Source organism: Prinia subflava, chromosome 20 (assembly GCF_021018805.1).
Source record: "Prinia subflava isolate CZ2003 ecotype Zambia chromosome 20, Cam_Psub_1.2, whole genome shotgun sequence".
Lineage (NCBI taxonomy): Eukaryota > Metazoa > Chordata > Aves > Passeriformes > Cisticolidae > Prinia > Prinia subflava.
Window position 1 is genome coordinate 1,684,717 of NC_086266.1, and position 22,608 is coordinate 1,707,324.

At 39.6% G+C, this 22,608-nt stretch overlaps 1 protein-coding gene across 1 annotated transcript in view; it reads right to left on the reverse strand.

Annotated features, from left to right (window-relative positions):
- AMMECR1 (AMMECR nuclear protein 1) overlaps window positions 1-22,608 on the reverse strand; it is a 45,856-nt gene that overhangs the window by 9,336 nt on the left and 13,912 nt on the right. The window contains exon 2 of the mRNA XM_063416603.1: window positions 15,562-15,672. Within this exon, the coding sequence (XP_063272673.1) occupies window positions 15,562-15,672 (111 nt within the window). The remainder of the gene's footprint in view (window positions 1-15,561; window positions 15,673-22,608) is intronic.

Sequence of the window (22,608 nt, forward strand, 5' to 3'; positions counted from 1 at the left end):
CAGAGCTGCAAACCTACAGGGTGTGAGGAGGCTCTGCAAAGCAGATGTCAGGATTAGTGACAGAAGCTTGCAAACAGCTGATCACGGATGAAAAACCATCCTACAGACACACACACACACCTAGAGGGGACAAATCCACACAGGGGAACTCCTGTGCACAGCCTGGACACACACAGCAAGCAGGGCCAGCAGCAAGAACATCTGTAAAAACCTACTGGCATAAGTTGGGTTAAGAACCAGTTAAATTGGCAAAGGGAAGGTTAAAGTGAGGGTGGCATCTCAACCTTTTATTCTCTTAAGCTTTGATGTGAACACAAACACGCTCACCTCCAACAAAAACAGAGATCTGCTAACTGAGCTTTTGGATGAGTAAAGGGAATTTAAGATATTTACTGATAGCTACCAAGCTCTTCACATGTCTCATTGTTCCAACTAAAGAAAAAGCCCAATAATTGTAAAAGCATTTCCTAGGCCATCTGTTCTTTATTCCTTCATGCCCAGAAATAGATTACATATATTGCTGCTGACTAAATGGAAGCACACAGTCCTGAGGGGTTGAAAGGAGGCAGTGCCAGGCAAGGGGAATTGTAGCTGGCCAATAAAAGGGCATTAGTTTTTCCACACAGAGTCTGCTCCGTGTTAAAAGTGAAGCAAGTCAAGTCAGAATTGAATCCTGTTCAAGGAAAACTATTTTTAGGTACAAAATGCAAGCACGCATACGCATGGCCTTTCTAGTAAAATATTTATGCAGTCCTGGATGTCCTACTCAGATCAAGTAATTGCCAGTTAGGAAAAAAGCCAAAATAAAGTGTTATTCAACTGTGAGTTTTTCTTCAGCTGAGCCATACTACACAAATCTCAGCATTTCTTCAAATGGAGTTTATTTGGCTATAGGAAACGTTTATCGGTAATTTCATTTTCCAGGACCTCTCCTCCTTGTATGTGGGATATAGAAAAGCTTGCAAACACTTTAAAGACACTGGAAGCATAAAAAGAAAAGGGAATTGTTGGAAGTATTTTGAGCTGCTGTGACAAACAGCATGATGATTCCACAAAAATTCCTATTCCTTACATATTTATGTTCCTCGAGACCACATCTTGTTTTCTATAAAATATCTCTAGAGAAGCTCTTAGAACAACGTGAAATGATAGAATGTGCAGGTGAACCAAAATGAAATACATCGTTGTGTTCTCCAGAAGTAATTTCTGTAGGCTATAAAAATGCCTTAAAAAAAGCTTCAGTCTTTAAGAACCTTGGGCTCTTACATGTGGTGTGGCAGGTGGGTAACAAACAGGACACAAACTGGGGAAATCAGCAGTAGTGGAGTTTCATCACTCTGTTTAGAAATGCCTCAAAATCCTTGTGACTGAATTAAAAGGTCCTTTAAAAAGTTTGATAGCATATAAGCATCAATAATAATAAAGAAGGATTTTGATGCAGATGAATGGTGGCGTTAAATGAATTAAATTCCGAGTATTTTACTCATTGTTACTTAACAACAAATATTAACAATGAAATTTCCCACTTCAGCTCTTTTTTGGGGATGGTCACATCTACAGAGCTATACTGGACAGAGTTTAGCTAAAACTGGATTTACAGATCTGCACATTGCTGGAAATTACCTCAAAGGCTTAAAGCTGCCACGGGAGGAGGAGCTGCAAAGGAAGCTGTCAAACACTGGCCATGATGTCAGTAATATTCACTTTTATAGGAAGTGTGAATGAGGCAGAGACATTAAGTGACTCATGCAATTTAGGAGGCTCACACAGTGAGTCAGTGACAGAATTGAGAACAGAATCCAAGATCCCTTACTCCTAAAATCCACTTTTTGTGACAGCCTCTCTTTCAGTCTGCTCACCCCTACCCTGCAGAAATGTAGCTCCCAAAAGATTAATCAAACAGAACTAATAAATTTAATCCAATTTAAAAATTAATTTTCCATTACTTTCTTAGTTCACTCTATTGTAGTCAATTTTCTTTTAACCAGTTTCTGATATTGAACACACTTAAATCAAACCATAACTTTCTGGCATCTAAGCAATTCTTCAAATATCATCAGCAGGCATATGAAAAGTAGGCTAAAGATCTTATTTTACAAACTATTACCCTCTTGTGATAAATATTACCTGGGAACTACATTTTACAAACTATTACCTTCTTCTGATAACCAGTACCTGGGCACTACTTCCACATGGCAGGGAAAAGACTTCAACCCTGCCAGCTCCTCATTCAGCTCAGGGAGTGTAACCCTGAGATTCTGGAATTTTGTCACTGAGTGAACCAAGCTGAGCAGAATTACCTTTGAGGATGTATTTAACAAAGAAATGGCCCTTTGTCAATGGACTCAGCCCAAAGGGCCCAGATATTGTTCTTCAATTAATTCAAAACTTCCTGAAATTAATGAGTGGCAAACTCACTGGATTTTAGGGAACAGCGAAGAAAAAACAGCAAGAGACACTTGGTGCCAGGGTTTCAGAAGAAAAAAAAAGCCAGTATTTATTTTTCCATAACTGGGTAACTGAGCAGTGACCTTAGTTCAGATTTTTACTTTTTCATTAAGTAATTCAAGAGGAAGAAATTAAAGAACACTTAAGCAGACCACCAGTATTTTCCTAATGAAAATCAGCTCTCATAGCTTGGTTTGGCAGAGACCAGAGAAAACTAACAGCTTCCAAGTCACGACATGCAATTAATTTTTAAGCCAGAAAAGCAGGGCAGAGTGTGCTCTACTTCAGAAAGTAGAAATTATAACGAATACAATCCTCCTAGCTGTCAGTATAAGCGCTCAGACAGCCCAACACAACCCACAGGTCAGCATTCTACAACTTTTATTTATGACCAGCAGAAATCTGCCAATTGAAATGGAGATTTCAAGGAGTGATTTAAATACAACATCAAATCACTTGAACGCAAGCAAAAATAATTTATTTATACTGTTGTCCTTTTTTTTTGGGTCAGACTGGAAAAATTTCCAGGAAACAAAACAACTGTGAATGACGTGCTTTTCCTGAACCCTCCCTTACATTTGGGAGACAGAAAGGGAAAGAACAACATTTCTACTTCCTGCACATTCTGGTGTTAAGTGGTAGTCACAGGATAAAAAAAGAAATCCACACTTGTGTGGCACAGAAGTGCATCTCTGGAGTTCTCAGCTGATTTTACCAGCACAGTGCAGCAGGGAGCAGCAACAGCACTCCAGGTGGGACAAATAAAATACTGATCTGCTATTTTGTTATTATTATTATATATTATTATGATCAGATTCTGGTTATTGAATCAATTTATTTATTTGAAGTATGCCAGAAAGTCTCTCTTCTCTCAATCTGCCTGAAATCAGATGTGTAACTTAACAGGAAGAAGGAAAAACCTGCTACTTTATTTTAGACAGTTATTTTAGCTTTGGAAACAATACCATTCCTTTTAAGACAAATCAGAGCACACACATAAATTAAGCATTTAGAAAAGCTAATCAGAAAAGGCAACCTACGTTGGCTACATAAGACAATTAGGTCTCTATTTTAGACAGGCAGCAGCTCCTAAAATAAGCTGTCTGTATGTTCTCCTTATTTAATGGCTTCTACTACATTAGGAGTATTTTTATGTGCACACAAGTATTGTGGAAACCATACCCAGAATTAAAAATCAAATCATACTGGTATTGCTGGTAAGGTTCTGGGCCCTTGTTTTTCAACAAACAAGTCCACCAGGACTTTACAGAATATTTCTAGGAATACTTAAACTTTCCAGACAAATCCTTATTTAATTTCTTATTCTGGTAACATGGGACAGGTCAGCCCCAGAGCACACACGAAGCACTGGCATGGTCTGAGATGCTGCTCTGACAATTACTCAGTGAAATATTCTATCACACTGCATTCTTCCAAATAAATCTATTCATCATTAAGCCATGATGATGTTACACTGTGTGAATGTGATGCCTGAAATTAATTTCTCTTTCTGCCATGAAGTATCAAGGAAACAACAAAGGTTTGTATGCACAGGTTCTTAAAGTTTAGGAGAATTCTGTGTATGTGCTGTTATGGACTTCAAGGGGAAAAGTACGATCACAGAAGTCACAGCTCTTGCAAGCTGCTCCCATCAGAAAGTTCAGTTAAAACTAAAAAAATCCACAAAGTGATATTGTAGGTTCCTGATTACATTCACGAGAGTCAGGTTTCTGTGGCTTAACTTCCTTACTGTTTCCTGAAACCAGAAATCTCACACCAGAGTGCTTCTGTGGTTCTAAGGGACTTTACTGGTCTTCCAAAAGGCCAAGTGAGTTCAAGACTCCGTTTTTCTCACAGTTTTAGTCCTGCAGGGCACCAGGGTATCATTACCACACAATATACCTAATTACACCAGAAAAAAAATCAGAATCTTCAATTACATTAACTGCAAGATGCAGCAGAGCTTCAGGAGGGGTTAGAGGCACACCCTGACAGGGGTGAGCTGGATCCCAAATCCTCCCATCACACAGGGCAGTGACACAGGGACACACACAGGCACAGGGAGCAGTGACCGAGCCTTCACCTGCCCAGGTGGGGCTGCAGCTGCCTGTTCCATCCCCTCTGCACTGCAGGAACTGAACAGTTTGGGCCATCCCTCACCCACAGCTGCCTGTTCCATCCCCCCTGCACTGCAGGAACTGAACCCAGGCACTTTGGGCCATCCCTCACCCACAGCTGCCTGTTCCATCCCCTCTGCACTGCAGGAACTGAACCCAGGCAGTTTGGGCCATCCCTCACCCACAGCTGCCTGTTCCATCCCCTCTGCACTGCAGGAACTGAACCCAGGCACTTTGGGCCATCCCTCACCCACAGCTGCCTGTTCCATCCCCTCTGCACTGCAGGAACTGAACAGTTTGGGCCATCCCTCACCCACAGCTGCCTGTTCCATCCCCTCTGCACTGCAGGAACTGAACCCAGGCAGTTTGGGCCATCCCTCACCCACAGCTGCCTGTTCCATCCCCCCTGCACTGCAGGAACTGAACAGTTTGGGCCATCCCTCACCCACAGCTGCCTGTTCCATCCCCCCTGCACTGCAGGAACTGAACAGTTTGGGCCATCCCTCACCCACAGCTGCCTGTTCCATCCCCTCTGCACTGCAGGAACTGAACAGTTTGGGCCATCCCTCACCCACAGCTGCCTGTTCCATCCCCCCTGCACTGCAGGAACGGAACAGTTTGGGCCATCCCTCACCCACAGCTGCCTGTTCCATCCCCTCTGCACTGCAGGAACTGAACAGTTTGGGACATCCCTCACCCACAGCTGCCTGTTCCATCCCCCCTGCACTGCAGGAACTGAGCAGAAGCACTTTGGGCCATCCCTCACCCACAGCTGCCTGCACAGGAACTGCTCAGACCCCAAACTCTCCTCACCACACACAGGTCAGCAGTTCCTTCACAGGGGCAGCTTCTCCTCTGCCTTCTCCTCTCTTGTCCCTCACCTGTCCCTGCATCACACATCCTGCTGGGCAATGGGATCCAAAAACGAAGCTGAAAGGTGTCAGTGGCCACAGAAATCTCCTGGTTTGCTACATAAAACTTCAATCCACAGCAATTAAAACAATCTCCCAGCATTAGCTGTCACAGCGATTCCAGCTTGTTTAAAAACTGAGCAACAGAACTGACCAGGGTTTGGTGTGTAGGTTTTTGTTTGGTGATAACAGACTAGTCAGAAACTCTAATTGAGCTCCAACTGGACTAAATTATAATGTCACTAAAAGGCTTTCCAGCAGATGGCAAAGTTTAGATAATGAACAAAAATGAGCTGCTCAATTACGCTTCGAACCACACAGCTTGAGCAACATTAAGCACTCAAATCTCTAGGAATATAAAAAGGAATCTCTACAATTCTTTACATCTCCAGCACATCTCTCAATATTGACCGAAGATCATTATTAACAGATACTGAAGTCAAGACAAAAATCTTCAAGGCCACATAATAGCTGAGTTCAACTCTCATTTAAACAATTCACAAAATATTGCTCGCTCTCTAAAGCTCCATTCAAGCCATAATTCTATAAAAGAACATATTAATGAGGTATTTTTAATTTATTATGAATTTTGAAATGACTTCATCTTAAGTACATACAGAATAATGTTTCAAAATGTGTCAGCAATGCAGTTACATATAAATACAGGAAGATAATTTAAACATTTACATCTTCAAATTCCTGCAGCTTGTAAAAAAGAGCATCTGGTGCTGAGATTCTAGAACAAAAGAGTACTTAATTTTTCTCAACATTTCTGTCACCAGAAACATTGTATTTTTATATAAAAATTGATAGTTGAATTTTTATTCCTCCTTTTTATTCCTTTTATTCAGTAGTTTGCCACAAACACTGAAACTGCTTTTCGATCAGGGTTTTGAATTCACATTGATGGACAAATTAAATAGATATAATCAGGTTAAATATAAGGAAAGCAAAAGGCATGGTAGATTATATAGTAAATCAATTAAGAAGGACAAATAGTGCAGAACAGTTCTGGAAGAGACCCTTAAAAAATCACATCATTCCAACCCCCTGCCATGGGCAGAGCCACCTTCCACCAGACCAGGTCGCTCAATTGTATTTGTTTATGTGAGGCATTGCAGTAAATGGTTCACAGAAAAAGATTAAGACAAGAAAATATGCTAAAATATGAAGGTATTAGCAAATATACTCTGAGAAATGAAAGGTGACAGGATACAGTCTTGAAATTCTTTACCAAACACATAAAGAGAATAACCCAAGGTCCTTGCTGCCTTACAGACTGGAATACAACCACTCCAAATACAGAACACAGAATAATAATAATATCCTGGCTTTTTATTTCCCAAGATGTGTTTCATCAGTATCACAACTCAGCTTGGATTGTTCAAACCAGCTGGTTTCCAGCTCACACGTCCTGTGAGTGCATCTGCAGAGACACCCAGGTCTGGGTGCCCTCAGTGTGGAAAATGAGCTCACAGCACCTCACTCATTCTCAGTGTTTTTATGAATACATTAAAAGAGAGGCACAAGATGAATCCCTTGGGGCACATCACAGGTAACAAGACCTCAGGGAAAGAAATGGTCCCTCCTTACCCCATGAGACTTTTGGTTCCAAGGCACTTGCTCCCATTATCATGAAACTATTCTAGAATGCAGGAATCAGAACTGCTGCATCAACAGAATTTAATTCCAATTTAAGGCAACAAAAAAGGCTCAATAGTTTTTCTGTTCATTTTGTATGTGTGCAGGTTTTTATTTCACATATGAATCTCATTAAAAGATCAAGCTATAGCTAATTGCTATCAAGCAATTGTTCATTTCCTGTACAAATCCCCAAATTAAAATAGACTATGCTTTAGATACATAAATATTCTATAGATCTGGAAGCTTTGTTTCCTGCATTTCCCTCCCTTTACCTTGCACACACAAAGGAGTTGTCTCTAACCCATCTTCTTATGCTCCTTTTAGCAGCTCTGCCACTTCTCCCTGGCTCACGAGAGCGGGTCACGATCGCATCCTTTATTCCTTGCAGATCCTGTCACAATCCTGTCTCTGCTGGGATGGCACATTCTGCACCCCTGCAGCCTCCTCAGCCTGCACACACAAACCTCTCCTGCCTGAGGTCAGGATCCCAAGCTCCAGAACATCTGCAAGCTCAGCGGAACAGCACACTCAGCCCCACGTCTGCCAGATGTCACCTGGGTGTGTTTCTCACTCTAAACCAGGGTTTGAGTAGCAAATAAAAACAGTGAACTGGAGTGAAAAGGAAGTTGTGAAATGGAGAAAAGGGAAAAGGTCCAGGTGAGGCTACATCTCTCCAGAGCCTCAGAAACTGTAACTCAAGTATTCAAGGAATGCATTTAAATCAACAGCATTACATACATTGGAAAAGTTTGCTTATGAATTAAATATTTTAAATCACATCTTCCTAGAGAAGGCAAATTCTGCTGCCTCTGAAGGTGGCAGAGTTTTGCCATTCACTGCAGTGAAGCCTAAATCAGGAAAGGACTGTTCTGTTCTGTCCTTGTGTCTATTCAGTTTTTAACTACCATGAACATCTTGCATTGCTACATGTGTTTAACTAACACCAACTGAGGCCCAGCTATTCAGTGTTAAATGAGGATACAGTGTGGACACACAAAAAATTGCTTTAGTCACAATCGTACCATTAGAGATACAATTCAACACATCTATCTAAAGTGGTTAATATTTAAATGGAAATAGATTTCATCACCTTTCTAAAAAGTGACTCACGAAATGTTTCACCTCCTGAATGTCAGGAATGCTTTAGTCAAACACAGTCTTGTGAAATCATATGTAACAGCTCTTGGAAATTTACATTTTGGGGAATAAAAAAAAAAAAAGAAAAAAAAGCATGCATTGTAGCCTTCCACAAAACTGAAGAGGGTTTTCTGAGCAGCAAAGCAGCAAGTCACCCTTTGAGGGAGTGAAAAAGCTGAGCACACAAAGAGGGGTGGCTGCGTGTGCTGCAGGGACCTGCACAGACAAAGCCCAGCTGCTCTCTGCAATGAGGGATTAGCAGTCTAGGTCAGAGGAAAAAAGCCTCTCTGTAGCTAAGTGAGCAAACTGCAGAATGCATCCTCAGCACACAGGAGAAAGGGCCAGCTAACCAGCTTGCAAATTGTGCAGAAGCTTCTGGAACACAAACAAAACCAGCAGCAGTGTCTTGACAGAGCATGTGAAATATTTCTGGTGAAAAGCAGCGATGCCCTGCTGCAGAACTGAGGTTACAGTGACCTCTCAATTACTTTAAAATTACATTATTTCTCCTTTCCCTTCTTTGTGTTCACTTATATAATGAGCATTTTTCCTTCATGGCCAAACGAACACATTACATGTGGGGCTTTAACAATACCTGGAAGTAACTGGCCTAGAGATAACACAAGCAGCTCTTAACTCTAGTTCAGTAAGAACTAAAGATGTTAAATGCATGTACATATGCACACAGAACTTTTTTTCTTCCATACAGACATATCTTTCAACATTTGTACAACTGACTCATATTATATTTTGGCTTTACATTGCTTCAGTTAAATGGGATGTAAGCCATTATTTGAAGGAAATAATTTATTAACCTTTTCTTACATGTTAAATATATTTTTATTCAACACTGTTCACTTTAGCAGCATTAAATAAATGATGAATCTCCTGAAATAAGAAATACTGTTTGAATGGACCAGTGTGAATGCATTTCTAATCTGGCTCTTTTATTTATCAATAAAGCACTGAGAATGTTACTCACAATTAGGCTGGTATCTAAAGCAGCAAATTAACTGCATGTTACAAGAAGCTTGACACCCATTTCAGTTTGTGGTATTACAGAAATCATAAAATTACATGAACTAGAAGTAACAGAAAGTTGGACTCTTCAAAAAAACCCAGGAGCTTTTCTTCTTTTCCCCCGTAAAATCAAAATTAAGGGAATTCTAATGAACTGAAAAATAAATTAAAAATTAAAATCACCTTTCCTTGCTGGTCCAAGTTTGCAATCCCTGATTTCATACTGATTTATTAAAGCACAACGTCAGTAATTGCCATGATCACAAAGGGTCCTGGCAGATGGGGAGCTCCCAGGAGCTGTGGCCAGGCTCAGCAGAGCTGCTCCTCACATCTGCACCACTTCCCCAAGTTCTTGTGGGAGTTATTTATACCCTGCACTTCCCCAACCTGAGAGACTGACTTGCCTGACAACTGACCCTTTAATGCAAGTAATCTGCACTAAGAAATAAAGATTATACCATTGCACTGGAACAGCAAACCTAAATTTAAGCATGTGAGCTGACACTTTGTAGCCTACGTATTATATTTAAGACGCAGGCACATGTCACCATGCCCCCACAGAGAATATCCTTGCCTGAAGAACTGAGTGTTACCAGTCCTACTGAAATTTGTGCTGATGGCCAAAAAAAAAGCTCTTCTCCATCACGGTCAAAAGCTGCTCTCCACATTTAAATTACAATTATATTTAGAAAAGTTTTACTGAAAAGTCAAAAAAAAAAAGTGGGAATCTTTGAGATTGGAAATATTTTTTGGTTATACAACAAATATTCCTAAGTAATGGTTTATTTACATACTTTTTGCAGCAGTAGATGCTTTGTGAACTGCATCAACACACAGTTATTTACAGAGCTAAGAAAATAATCAGAGTACATTCAGTTTGTTTCTAAAATAAAGGCTATCACAAATATACACTCCTTTAGAGTGTATATAGCACTCCATACATTTTTCCAAGGAGTACAGCTGAAAATGGTGGAATCTGAAAAGTGCATTGCAATTCAAAGGAAAAAGACAAACCTGGAGTGCTTCTGTCCCTAATACTGTATTTTTAAATTCATGTCAGGAAAGAAAAACCTGATTATTTTCAGGTAAGTATATATTCCCCACTGCCCTGGTTTAGGGCAAATTTGGACACCCTCCCTACAATGAACTGGAGTAAAACTTCAATTATTTGTAAACTGTGAAGTTCAAGGAATCTTTCAAGACTGTGTGTTGTTTCTCCCTCCCCACGCCAAGGTCACTTGCTCACAAATACACACATTATATGAGCTGAAATAATGCAGACTGGGCCTCTAAGACTTCAGCACTACCTCAGAAATGTGCTTAAATTCAGATGTCTTCAGACATTCTTCAGAATTTATATGTCTGCTATTTTCCACCAGTGGATATTGGCTATTTCTTCTTCCTCCAAGAGCTTTTCCACCCTGTTAACTGCACAGCTCTTGTAAAGGACAGAACTTCTCTCCTCCTGGCATCAACAGGAACAGATTTTAGAAACAGGTATCTGTCAGTGCTATTTCAAAATTCCAGAAAACATTGCTAGAGTTTACAAGGTCGCTGTAATTCTCGTTACTCTGATCTGTGGAAAATGGTAAAAAACAATTTCAGAAGCTTCAACACCTTTGTGTTAAAGTGAGCAGGGATAACGAGGGCTTTTGGAGTCCAGCCCCCCACACCCAGTTCGTGGTATTTCTTCTTTATAGTCTTAAAAGGAAGCATCAGAAAACACCTAAACGGAGGAGGTGCTGACAGACTGAAAACTTTAATTGAGACTCCTTTCCCACAGTGCCTCCCACACAAAGCTGCAGAGTTTAAAGATTTTAACAGCTTGTAAGCATGAGACAATTCTTTTTCCTGTGACCTTGCCTAATCTCTGCTAACTGGCATTAAAACATCAGATTTCAGTAAAAACCAGATCCTTGAGCCAAAGTGTATTTCTGCTGGGCAAGGAATCTAATAGACCAGAGCTGCACCTCAATTCCCAGAGCCTTCCTGAGGATGTCTCATATTTAGTATATTTTATCAGTGGGATGTTTCACTGCCCTCACAAGAGAGTTGTGGAAAACATCCCTTGCTCTGTATTAAAAATTAACACCTGCTGCTAAGCTGAGAACAGCCAGAGAGAAAAACTCACCCAGAAGCAGGTAACTTTTCCATTCTGTGCTGTTTGCAAATAGACAAATCCTTTTTTTTTTGCAATGTAAGGGCTCTGGGACACATTCCACCTGTGCCTGTCTGCTGTGAGCACAGCCCTGTCCTGTACTCTGCAGCTCTGGCTCACAGCTCAGCACATCTTAGCAGCACTTCAGAAATCAGAGAGTCACCAAGAGTCTCAAAAAAAAAAAGCAAATGTCATTATAAAAGATTTTAGGCAATGTTTTGATGATGTTCCCCTTAAGATTATCACATAAAGAGATTAAAAAGTGGACTAAAACCCATGGAAGTACCAACAATTATGGAAGTTGGCTAAACCCCATGGAAGTACCAACAGCACTCAAGTAAAAGTAAATTATGGCAATATAAAGCTTTGCTAGGAAAACCAGGGTGGTCACAGCTCCCCTGCCTCCACCTCCCTCCCAAACACTTCTGCCAATAATATCCAAATACAGGCAAGTATCTTAGAAGCAAACTAGTGTTTTAATTCAACTGAACTCTGTCTTTGAACTTCCAGGGCATGCATCATTTTATTCTCATAATAGGAGACATTGTGGGAAGACACAAATGCAAGATCATCATGGGAAAGCCTGGAGTCACAGATGAGATGGCTCCTCCCTGAAACCCATCTGGAAATTCTGAGTAACTGCTGCACAGAGCCAGCAGCTCAATCAAATTTCAGCACCATCTGATTTATTCCAAATAAAAGTTACATCAACTGATGGAAGTTACCTTGCTTGAGCATGTCTTTTTCTAAGCATGCGTTTTATAAGAACATTTATGAAACTCCCAATTTTTAATGCATGTCTTTTAAATAAGATGATGAAATAAGTAATTCAAATCTGGCCATTTCTGTAGTTACACCAAATTCTACTGCTGAGACCTTCAATTTATGACAGTAAGTTTAAGTCTTGGTAAAACCCCCTCTAAACTTTATGGAACCATTTTATACAGACAGCAAATTTGTAGTAATTTTTAATTTTGAAATTTATTTTTCCTTGGTTTTCAGGTACCTTTCATAAACAGTCAATTCCCAGAAAAAACACAGCAATGCATTCTCCTGTGCCAAAGCATTCATATTCTATAATTCAGTTTTCCCAGCAAAACAGTAACATGGTTATCAATATTTGATAATCCTGGATCTATTGAAAAAGCTTTGGAGAGCATCATTATGCTCTCCTCCTTTCATAAAGATAATAATCTAAGGACTGTCCTTCCATTTGGGGCATTTTCCTTTGCTTTCTTTCAAGAAGGGTTGCTAAGGAAACAGCTCTCATCTACCATTAGGTCCAAGGGTCTAGCAAGGTTTTTCTCAGGAATAATAGAGTAACAATTACAAAACCAGGGGGTTTTGTTTTGATTGTTTTTAAATAAAGAAAAAAAATTAAGGCTGATTGATTACATTCTCAACACATGCAATATGCAAAAAATTATATATTCCCTAGGACATGCTATTCTCTTCTAAACAACATTTGCCTTCCTACCAAAATAAGGAGAAGTAATGATGGGTTTATCATTAAAACCAAAATTTGAGGGTTTTTTTTTCACTTAAAGAGCCAGTATGGTATTTAGCTTTGCCCTTTGAGAGAAGGCAGCAAACAGTTCTGTTAAGCAACAGTTCCCTGAAGTAACAACCTGGCACTGTGTGCACAAAATCATTACAGACCCATTTACTGAACTGACTCACACACAGTAACTGAGCCTGGCCCAATAAATTCAGATTTATACACTTCATTTGGACTTTCTGTTATTGTGGGTTTACACCACAACCATTTTACTAATAAACATATATTCCACTAGAACAGACTTTAGGATTTAGCCAAATTAAAGTGCTTGTTATTTGTAAAGTCAGTGTCTACAAGCAGAGTCAAAGCAACTAGCTTTTACTGGCTAGTAATAATATTTCCCTTTACCTGCCTCTTTTCTACTATCTCCCTCTCCAGATATATATTCTAGCCTTGATGGGCTAAACTAACACAGAGTTAAAAATTTATGCACCTATACTTTTACATCCAATAGGCACAAAATATTCAAAATCTCTGAAATAGATTAAAAACTAAAACAAAGAACTGAAACCATTTTGTTCAGTATCTCAAGTACATAAAAGCAGGAGTTTAAAACTTCAGTGCCAAAACCTAAGTCTTACTGCTGTACAGAATACACAAAAAAGTAATTTATCAACCTGTTATGGAATTCTGTGGTAAGCTGCTTCCAGTTCAGAGTATTTTCTTGAAGGAGCTGTAAAACATAAGGTATTTTTCATAATCTGGATTGGTTTATTTTTATGCATTCAGGTGGGATAGTCAATTTAACACATTCAGGCTAAAGGACTATTTTGCCCATGGTAAAATTCCTTCATTCTAAGATGCAATATTCAACAGTGTAGAACATTTGGACATGGTTTACCTCACCATGTCTGAGTCTCTCTCTCCATAAAGTTCTGCCAAAGATTTTAATAATACAGCTCCTTTCCTCTGTGTTTCACTAATATAACCACAGAGAAAATTGAATTTAACATGTAGATTTTATATGGAATGCTGTAATAGCTTTTTTAACCATGGGTATTCTCATCCCTCCTCAAAATTTAGGCAGATGCATCCAATTAATGATGAATCACTCCACATAAATTTCCTGTTTAGAACATACTGGCAATATCAGCACAACAACCTACAGAGCTCAAAATGGTCACAGATCACCACCATTTTTGGTTAGAGACCCGAAAAAATGTAGAGTGGGGGTGTCACAAGAAAGAAATTGTTCACTCCAGATTCCTAGATGAAATACCATTATGCTGCTTTTTCCTAGCCTCAGAGAGAAATTTTCTGTACAAGCTCATTGCTCTTGATCAGGCACTGTAAAGCATACACCTAAATGAAACCCTCTCCAGTACAGGGAAAATGTTGTTTTTCATTCAGTCTGGCTCACTAATGGTTAAAATTCAAAGGCTTTTAACCCTCAACAAAGAAACTGCTTTGGATTTTATTAAAAGGTTCTTCTCACTGACCATTTTGAATGCTGAGGTTTTACAGGACACAGGCAGAAAGATTCCAGAGTGCATAATAAATAAATTGAACACAATAAAGGTAACCAGGTCTTTCAGAAGCTCATAAGGCTCCAGGAGATGAGCAGTTATCTTCTTCAAGCTCAGCAGAGAAACATGAAATGAACTTCGGGTTACAACTAACTACAGAGACACACATAAGAAAGAACATCTGCCATTCTAATATTATTTAATGCCAGGATGGACATGGCATTTTAACAGCAAAGAGGAAGATCCTGTAATGGACAAAAGCCTCAAATCTAAAGTGATCAGGAAGCACTAATTATTTTAAGTGATGACAATTTTAGAGGTTTACACATGCCACAATACAGCTTCTATTTTAAAGCACAATAAAGTTTATTGTAACTGAGAGGAACAAAATTCCATTGATTCTTTAGAGAATAAACTCAAGAAAACTCTTAGAAAAACAAGTAGAAAGCTTGCTACTAGCTCTAGTGATAAACTTATTAGTTTTCACTCTATGCAAAGGAAATGGAACAATATTAAGGTGAATGAATTTAGGTGTAGATCAAAACATGAAGATTATGCTGCCAGGGAGTGAAGGATTATCATCACTTACCTCCCTCATCCAGAAGCTTCCCACTCAGGGGCTGGGATGTATCTGAAGAGTAACATGTAATGGAAATTTGTAGCATTAAATTAACTGCAGCTGATTGGAAGGACCTGATGGAGAAGAGGTGAGAATACCTGCTGTTTTAGAAGTGTGAATAGGATAATCCCCAAATCTGACTTTCTGGTCTTCTGGCCTGACATTAACTACTAAGGTTAAAATTTGTCTGAAAACTGGAAAAATACTGTAATAATCAGTTACAATAAGCTACTGGAGAGCAGTTTACAGACCAATAAAATGAGAATAGGCTCAATTGTTTTTAACTGCAAGCATGGCCTCGTGACACCAGCAGTCAAATATCCAGGCAATACTCTTAGCATCAAAAGGGACAAAGGTTTTCACTGACCCGTACAGTGACACAGCCAAAAAATCCAAAACAAACCAAAGCACACCTATCACCTCCTCAACACACTAGTTAATAGTTAAATCTCTACGTCGAGGCTACAAAAAACAAATTCTTACCTAGTAAGTGTGTACTCCCTGAGTCCTGAATGCAGGTTCATGGCGGAAAAAGTACCTATGCATCCACGCAATCGCTTATCCCGACCGATCTTCCACGTTACAAACAGTGGGCTGTGGTGGGGAGGAAAAGAGAGATCACAGTGATCACACGGGCAGTTCTGACACTCGCTGTGAAACATCAGCAACAGTGCCCTTCCACTCCAGGCAACACGGGGAAAATCTCTAAAATAACTGTATCTGAACAGGCCATAGCAGTGAGAAGTGTCCTTTGCAATTCTTTTGACTGCTCTAGAAACATTGTTTGTGTGATATAATAGAAAATAAGATTGCTGAAATAGTTTAGGGACAGAAGGGAACTGCTTGGTTACAGATCCAATATGCTCAGTGTACCTTGTTGTTACCCACTAACCTTCTCCTGGGAATGGGAAAAGCCTCACCTTCGAGATCTGTATATAAGATATATATATAGATATAATACATCTGTATATTCCGTTAATGGAAGGGAAAAATACCCCTGTCACACCAGCCATCCACCCTCCTGAACACAAACACTTTGGTCCTTCTTACTGCTGGCTAGAAACAGGTATCCTTGGAAGACAACAAAATTTAGGAATGCCCTCTAAACTTAAAAAGCTACCACAGGAAATGGTATTTTTTCTGTGAATCCCAAGTCAGCATTTAAAAATATCAAAAATGACCAGAAGTAGAACAAAATCTGTAAACTGAACACATGACCATGACAGTTACAAAGATATACTAATAACAAACCAATCCATACACTAAATTAATCAGAAAGAGGAGAATCATACAGCTCTTGGGGACCAAACCTTTCCCTGCAGTTCTAGAGAATTGCATTAATCAATACACAAGAAAGAGAAAACTACACTGGCTTGAATTTCTCAAGGGAGCACACATGGCTCCTGGACACAAATCCTAACAAAGATACTGAGATGAACAGGGATGTTTCGACAAGAAAAACATGTAAAATTGACTCTTTTTCTAGCAAGATGACAAATCAAAGTGAATTGTGTTACATGAGCAGATCAGTCACTGCACAACTGCACAGGGTAGCAGAGATGGGTGTAACATCTGTACACACACAGGGGTGGGTGCACTTTGGGATTTCCCACATCCTTTTTCTCCTCCCACACCACTGGATTTGTCCTGTGATGGCAGAAAAGGATCTGCCTCAGTCTGCAGCACTAACACAGAATCCAGTCCTCTCCTAACTTGCTAAAACCTTTTCTCACCTGCTGGTGCAGCAACTTCCTCCTTACTTGACTGAGCTGGACGAGTTCCCTTCTTTCAATGATGATGAACAAAAGAGGAAGCTGAAGTCACAGTTTTATTTTGGATTTCCTTTTATTTCTTTTTTACTGCCATCCCTCCCCCCTCTCCCTTTTTTAAAAAGTTGTTTAGTAAGTATTGGAAGGGATAAGACAGAAGGGCCCATGACCAAACATTTAATTAAATGTGGGCTATTGCATTACTTTCCATTCAGATCAACAAGTGGTATTTTACTACAATTTCAAGAAAGGTATCCCAGTCACCCTTAATGGTACCAACAAAATTATTAGATTGCAATGGCACTGAAACCTGTCTCTCCCCTTGAACAGAAATAAGCATGAATAAGACTCAGAATGGACTTTAGGATTATTCTCTTGACCTTTATCTTTGGATTATGAGATTTATTAGCTGTAATACACTTAGTGGAGGGCTGTAATTCAGGGAAACATACATATTCACTTTCCTGTCAAACCCAAATTCCTTCTAAGATGCATCATTGCTGCTACTTTAAAAGGACAAGAGAAGAACAGAGAACTTCACTGAATATCAAACAGGACTGAAACATCTGCATGCACTTTGAAGGTCCCTGTCAATGAGTACCAAGACAAAATGTAGAAGTCATATACATAGATTTTTGTACTACTGGTATAGGAGCATAAACACACAGTTCAGACTGGGATGGGTAAATGGACCAGCACTGGTAGCCATTATTACCATAAAACACAAAGCCTGACTAAAAATGTTTTTCCAGCCTTTCAACTTCTGTATTGCTTCCCAGGAGCCACTAAAGGTACAGGGATGTCTACACAGGAAATCTAAGCCTACAGAACAGAATTACTCAATTACCATCACAGATGTCTTCAAAGTGTAATATGGACCACAGGTTCAGAACAGTCAGTGACCCAAGAGGATTCTAACCCTTAAAATTCAAAAAATTGGGCTGAAAAGAGACCTTCAGGGCTCCTGCTATTTTAAGAAATAATTACATAATTCTGTTCATAAATAATCCATGTTCTACTATTAGAAGTAGAAATAATGGAGACAAAATCCCCAAAATTAAAAATTTGAAGGTTGCCTCAAAACCTTGCTGAATTTCAGAAGATCTGGAAACATTCCAACTTCCTGCCAAAATGTTTTCCCAGCCAGCTTGTACCTAGCAACTCTTGTGCCAACATTGTCCTTTAGTTTAAATAGCTCTTTCCCTTCCTTGTTATTATTCCCTAAAGTATTTATAGAAATAATTCACATGCCTCTTCAGACTTCACTTTGCTGAGCTGAGTGGGATGTGCCCATTCAGTTTCCTCTCAAAGGGGACCTTCCATTCTGACCAGGACATCTCCTCTCTGCACTTTTTTTTACAGTTTAAATTTGCCTTCTTGCACATCCATGCTTGGAACTGCAAACAGAATTACAGAGGAGGGTTTTGCACCTGAATCTCTGAACAGGAACACTGACTGCTATTTTTTAGTACTAACTCTTACAGCCTAATGCATGGATATGCATGGCATCCTGGATACCAGTCTTCTTTTTGCCTAAGGAAGTTTGAAGCCAGATATTCCAAAAGAATCAAAGAGCACACTGGGTGGAGTGCTCTCACCTTTCTGTCTGGTTCCCTTTTGATGTAGTCAGAAAGCTGCAGATGTTGTTGTTAGTTAGTTTTAAAAAATTCACCAAACCAGACTTCCCTGGGAGGTGCTCTAATAATCAGCTTCAAGCACTTCTCTTACTCAGTTTAGGATGAAGCAGAAAAGCAGAACAGCTCCAAGCTTGGGAGTGAGCTATGCTGAACCACCAGACCAGAAGTTATTTGTTCAGCTTCTCTTTGTGGTGGCAGGAACCTCTAACATACGCTGCTGACAGTGTTACAGGAGTTCTGCAGAGATCCACCAAGTATCAGCAGCTGAAAGATGGTGGAAGACATTTCAAACCATAAAGGAACAGAAGAAGAGACCAAATCCAGACCTTTTGAAGCTCCTGTAAACATGACAATCATTCTTTCTTAAGGATCTACATTTCTTGTTTGTTTGAGAGACAGGCACAGAAGAAGTATTTCTATCCAAAACTATTTACAGGTGCCACAGCAATTTCACAAGCATCCTCAAGATTATAAACTCACCATCCAGACATTGCATAACTTACTATTTATCAAAAAGTCTTGCCTAGCTCTGATTTAAACAGCAGGAACTGTTTCCGAAAATTGCTATAGAGGTTGTCAGGCACTACTGCATGAAAACCAGCTGATCATGTACATTGTTTTTCCCTTTCAGTTGCAAAACTGAAGAGACTGCTGCAACACAATGGATTTAAACTGATATTACTTCCTTATATATAACTGCAGTCATCAAAAGGGGCACACATACACAGTCTGTCTCCTTGTCAGATTCTAAAATGCATCCAACACCCTGAACCTTAAAGGCAAGCCAGAAAATGCGTGGCTGGAGCAGTTTGGGTCACCCAGCCAGGGCTGCCCATGTCACACCCTCCTCATTAATGACAAAACTAGGACAGTACTTTACCTGAGCATTAATCTGTCACAACTCCTGGAGATCTGGAACAATCTCCATGCAAACCACAATGTATAAACCTATCCAAACACTGAAAGCAAGGATCAGAATAATCTGATACACCATGCCTAAAAAATGTGCTTAGGGCATTGGTAATGTTTCACAGGCAAAACCCCCTAAACCAATTACTCACCTGTTGCTATACATTACTGAAAATATTTAGACTGAAAGCAGAAGTGTGCAAGCTATTTTAGCAATCAGTCAGCTACCACAGCTAAGAGTCATCATGCCAATAACTTACACTGACATCATGCAGAATGCACTGTTAAAAATATCTTTCAATATAAAGCAGCACTGCATACAAGCTGCCTCTTATTCACCAAAAAAGTGAAAGGATTCTTCAAGTTTGGGTGTGGGGGAGAAAGCAATGAATAAATTGGTCTTGTCCTGGTACCACCAGTATGAAAAGTTTCTCTTCCTTGTTATGGATATGAAGAAAAAGAAAGTGGGGGAAGGTGAGAAGAACAGAGGAAAGAAAGGGTAACAGATAAAGAACATTTCTTTACTTTTATAAAAGATGAGTGAGAAATGTTTGTTTCATTTGAAGACTTCCAAGTAATAAAAAACTTGGAGGACTTTGAAGTGAAAAGGATTAAACTTGATGAACTGGAAGGTGAAATGATATTTAGATAGACAATTTAATTACAGCTATTTAACCACTACCTTTTATAACTAGAGGAGGTAGGAAAGCCTCTACAGCCCTGATGTTACTTGACACCCCGAGCTGCAGGATGTGACACTCTGAAAAGCTGCACACTCATCCCTTTGTGAGAGCAGAGTGCTTCCACTTCAGCTCTGAGGATCTCCAGGCTCCCACATGCCCAGCAAGCACTCGGAACAAGCAAAGGGTCACTGCCAGCGTTCTCCTTTTTGCTCCTCACAAGTAAACTCACTATTGCTCCCAGTTCCAGAAATTTTATGATTTATATTCTTTCTCATAAAGCTTACTCTGTTGGAGGAGCAACTCTTCCAAGTACTGTATTTCAGAAATCAACATTTAGAGATTTCTTTAGGCATATACACCACTCAGTATATTCAGTGATTTTCCCAAAATGATCGCGTGCCCCAGAGAGATCAGCCTCAAACCTGAGCTGCTAGGTGTGAATTTGTTAGCAAGTTCTGCTTATCTAAGCAGCTAATCTTAAGGAAGGTCAGAAAGCAGCTACTATTTTAAGAATATCTAGTTTAAACAAGAGTATAATCAGGGTTAAAAATAAAAGAACTGCTACCTGGTAGGTCATTTCTAAAGAACCTACACCACCTTAATTAAGGTCACATTAAAATTTTATTTTAAAAAGGGCATAAATTCACAAATACAGCCAGACTATGTGCCTGCTCCTTCAGCTGCAGCATCAGGGCTGCTTTTCCTGTACACTCTATTACACGAGCTCAGGCAATATGGGCAGCATCCAGCAAAGAGAACGTACAACTAACAATTTATAAAGGGGCAACAAGAAATTTTGGGTGTGCTCAGACCTGACCAAGAAAACACCAAAACAAACGAAAAAAGTCATTATTTTGCACCTCCTCCCTTTAACTCTCACAAGACAATCCCTCAAGTTCATGAAACAAACTGAGTTTCTATGACATATGTTCCTAAGTTTGCTGTTCACTTTGCTAAAATAAATATTTACACGTAACAAAACTCCAGAGTGCCTCAGAAATCACACACGTTGGTTATGTATAGCTTATTAAGTGTTGTTAAAAAAATTTGAGTATCTACAGTTCCTCAGACTGCAATTTCAAGAAACAGCCTTCAAAATCATAACATTCTCCAAAGTGATATTTCTCGGGGCAGTACAGTCACTTAAGCCTGCAGTCCTACAGGTCACAACACACCTGGAAATTCCTCAGGATGGCATCTTCCTTACAAGTGAATTAATTACTCACTTCAGTGCTCAGGGTAACTAATGAATCTTTAGGCCTCTGTGACTCGTTTTAAGGTAAGACACTTGAATTGTCCTCTAAAATGGAATGTTTCTCTTCCCTGAATTCCCAACTTTATAACTTCAACTGGGTATAAAATGTGTTTGTGCAAGGGACTGATGTGTCACCCAGCTGAGTATGCACACATTAACCAAGAGGACACACCAGTTCATCAGCTCAGACTGCTTCAAATTACAACACTCCAACAATGTTCCAACTGCAGATCTTGTCTACACTAACTCCAGGATCATCAGGCTGTTTTATACCTTAATCAGCAAGTATCAGGTTTATACATCTGGATAGATGCTAAATGATTAACTGAAGTAATCTAGAATTGAGTATCTTTAGAGCATCAAAGCCTAGGGCTGTACTTTAGTCACTAAAGCCATTCGTATCTCCAAGAAATTAAGATCAAGTTAAAATAAGTATCCAGAGACCGTCTGCAGTTAGGCCAGAAGGGATATGTATACATATGGCTATGTCATTTAATTGAGAAAGGTTTTTATAATAAATAAATAAAGCCTTAAAAATATTTCTAACCCATACAGCTGTGAAGAAAGCTTTCCAAGTATGACCCAAGTATTAGCCAATGCAGTATCACAAGGTTACTGCAGCTCCTTGGCTGCTGATCTTAGCAACAGCAATGTTAGCACTGCCTTTATGTTTACTATTCCTTGTCAGAATCATCCATGCAACAGGGAAACCATTAGTCATTCCAAATTGAAAATACTCTTTGCAATGATGAGGAACAGTGGCATCAAGCCGGCACCCACACAAAGCAGGGAGGGGAGGACATGATTAGAGAGTCGATAGGAGGAATCAAAAAGCAAGGAAGTATAAAATGGAAAATTCAATGCTCCTCGAAAGACTACAGAGGTGAAGGAACTGTGGAGAAAGAGAAGAGCTCTTCACCTTTCTCTGAATGACAAGTAGAACATGTCTCTTAGTTTGAAATAATAGAAGGTAATAATGTAGAATAGAACTACCAGAATGGGACAGGGGTTACAGCCTCGTTAGGACACAGCACTTGTGATGCTGAGCCCCTCACCAGGGTATTGTCACATAATTTTATTAAATATTGTCACAGTACTTTCTGTGATCATGCACACCACGGCCCCTTGCTCTTCCATATTTACCTGACTGGCCAGGTTTAGCCTTTGACCTTGTGAACTTCTGCTAATCCTATCCAAGTGCTGACCAGCAGGGTGAACACACAGAAACCTGCTCCTCAAAACCAACCAACCATCTCTATTTCAACACCAAAAAATTT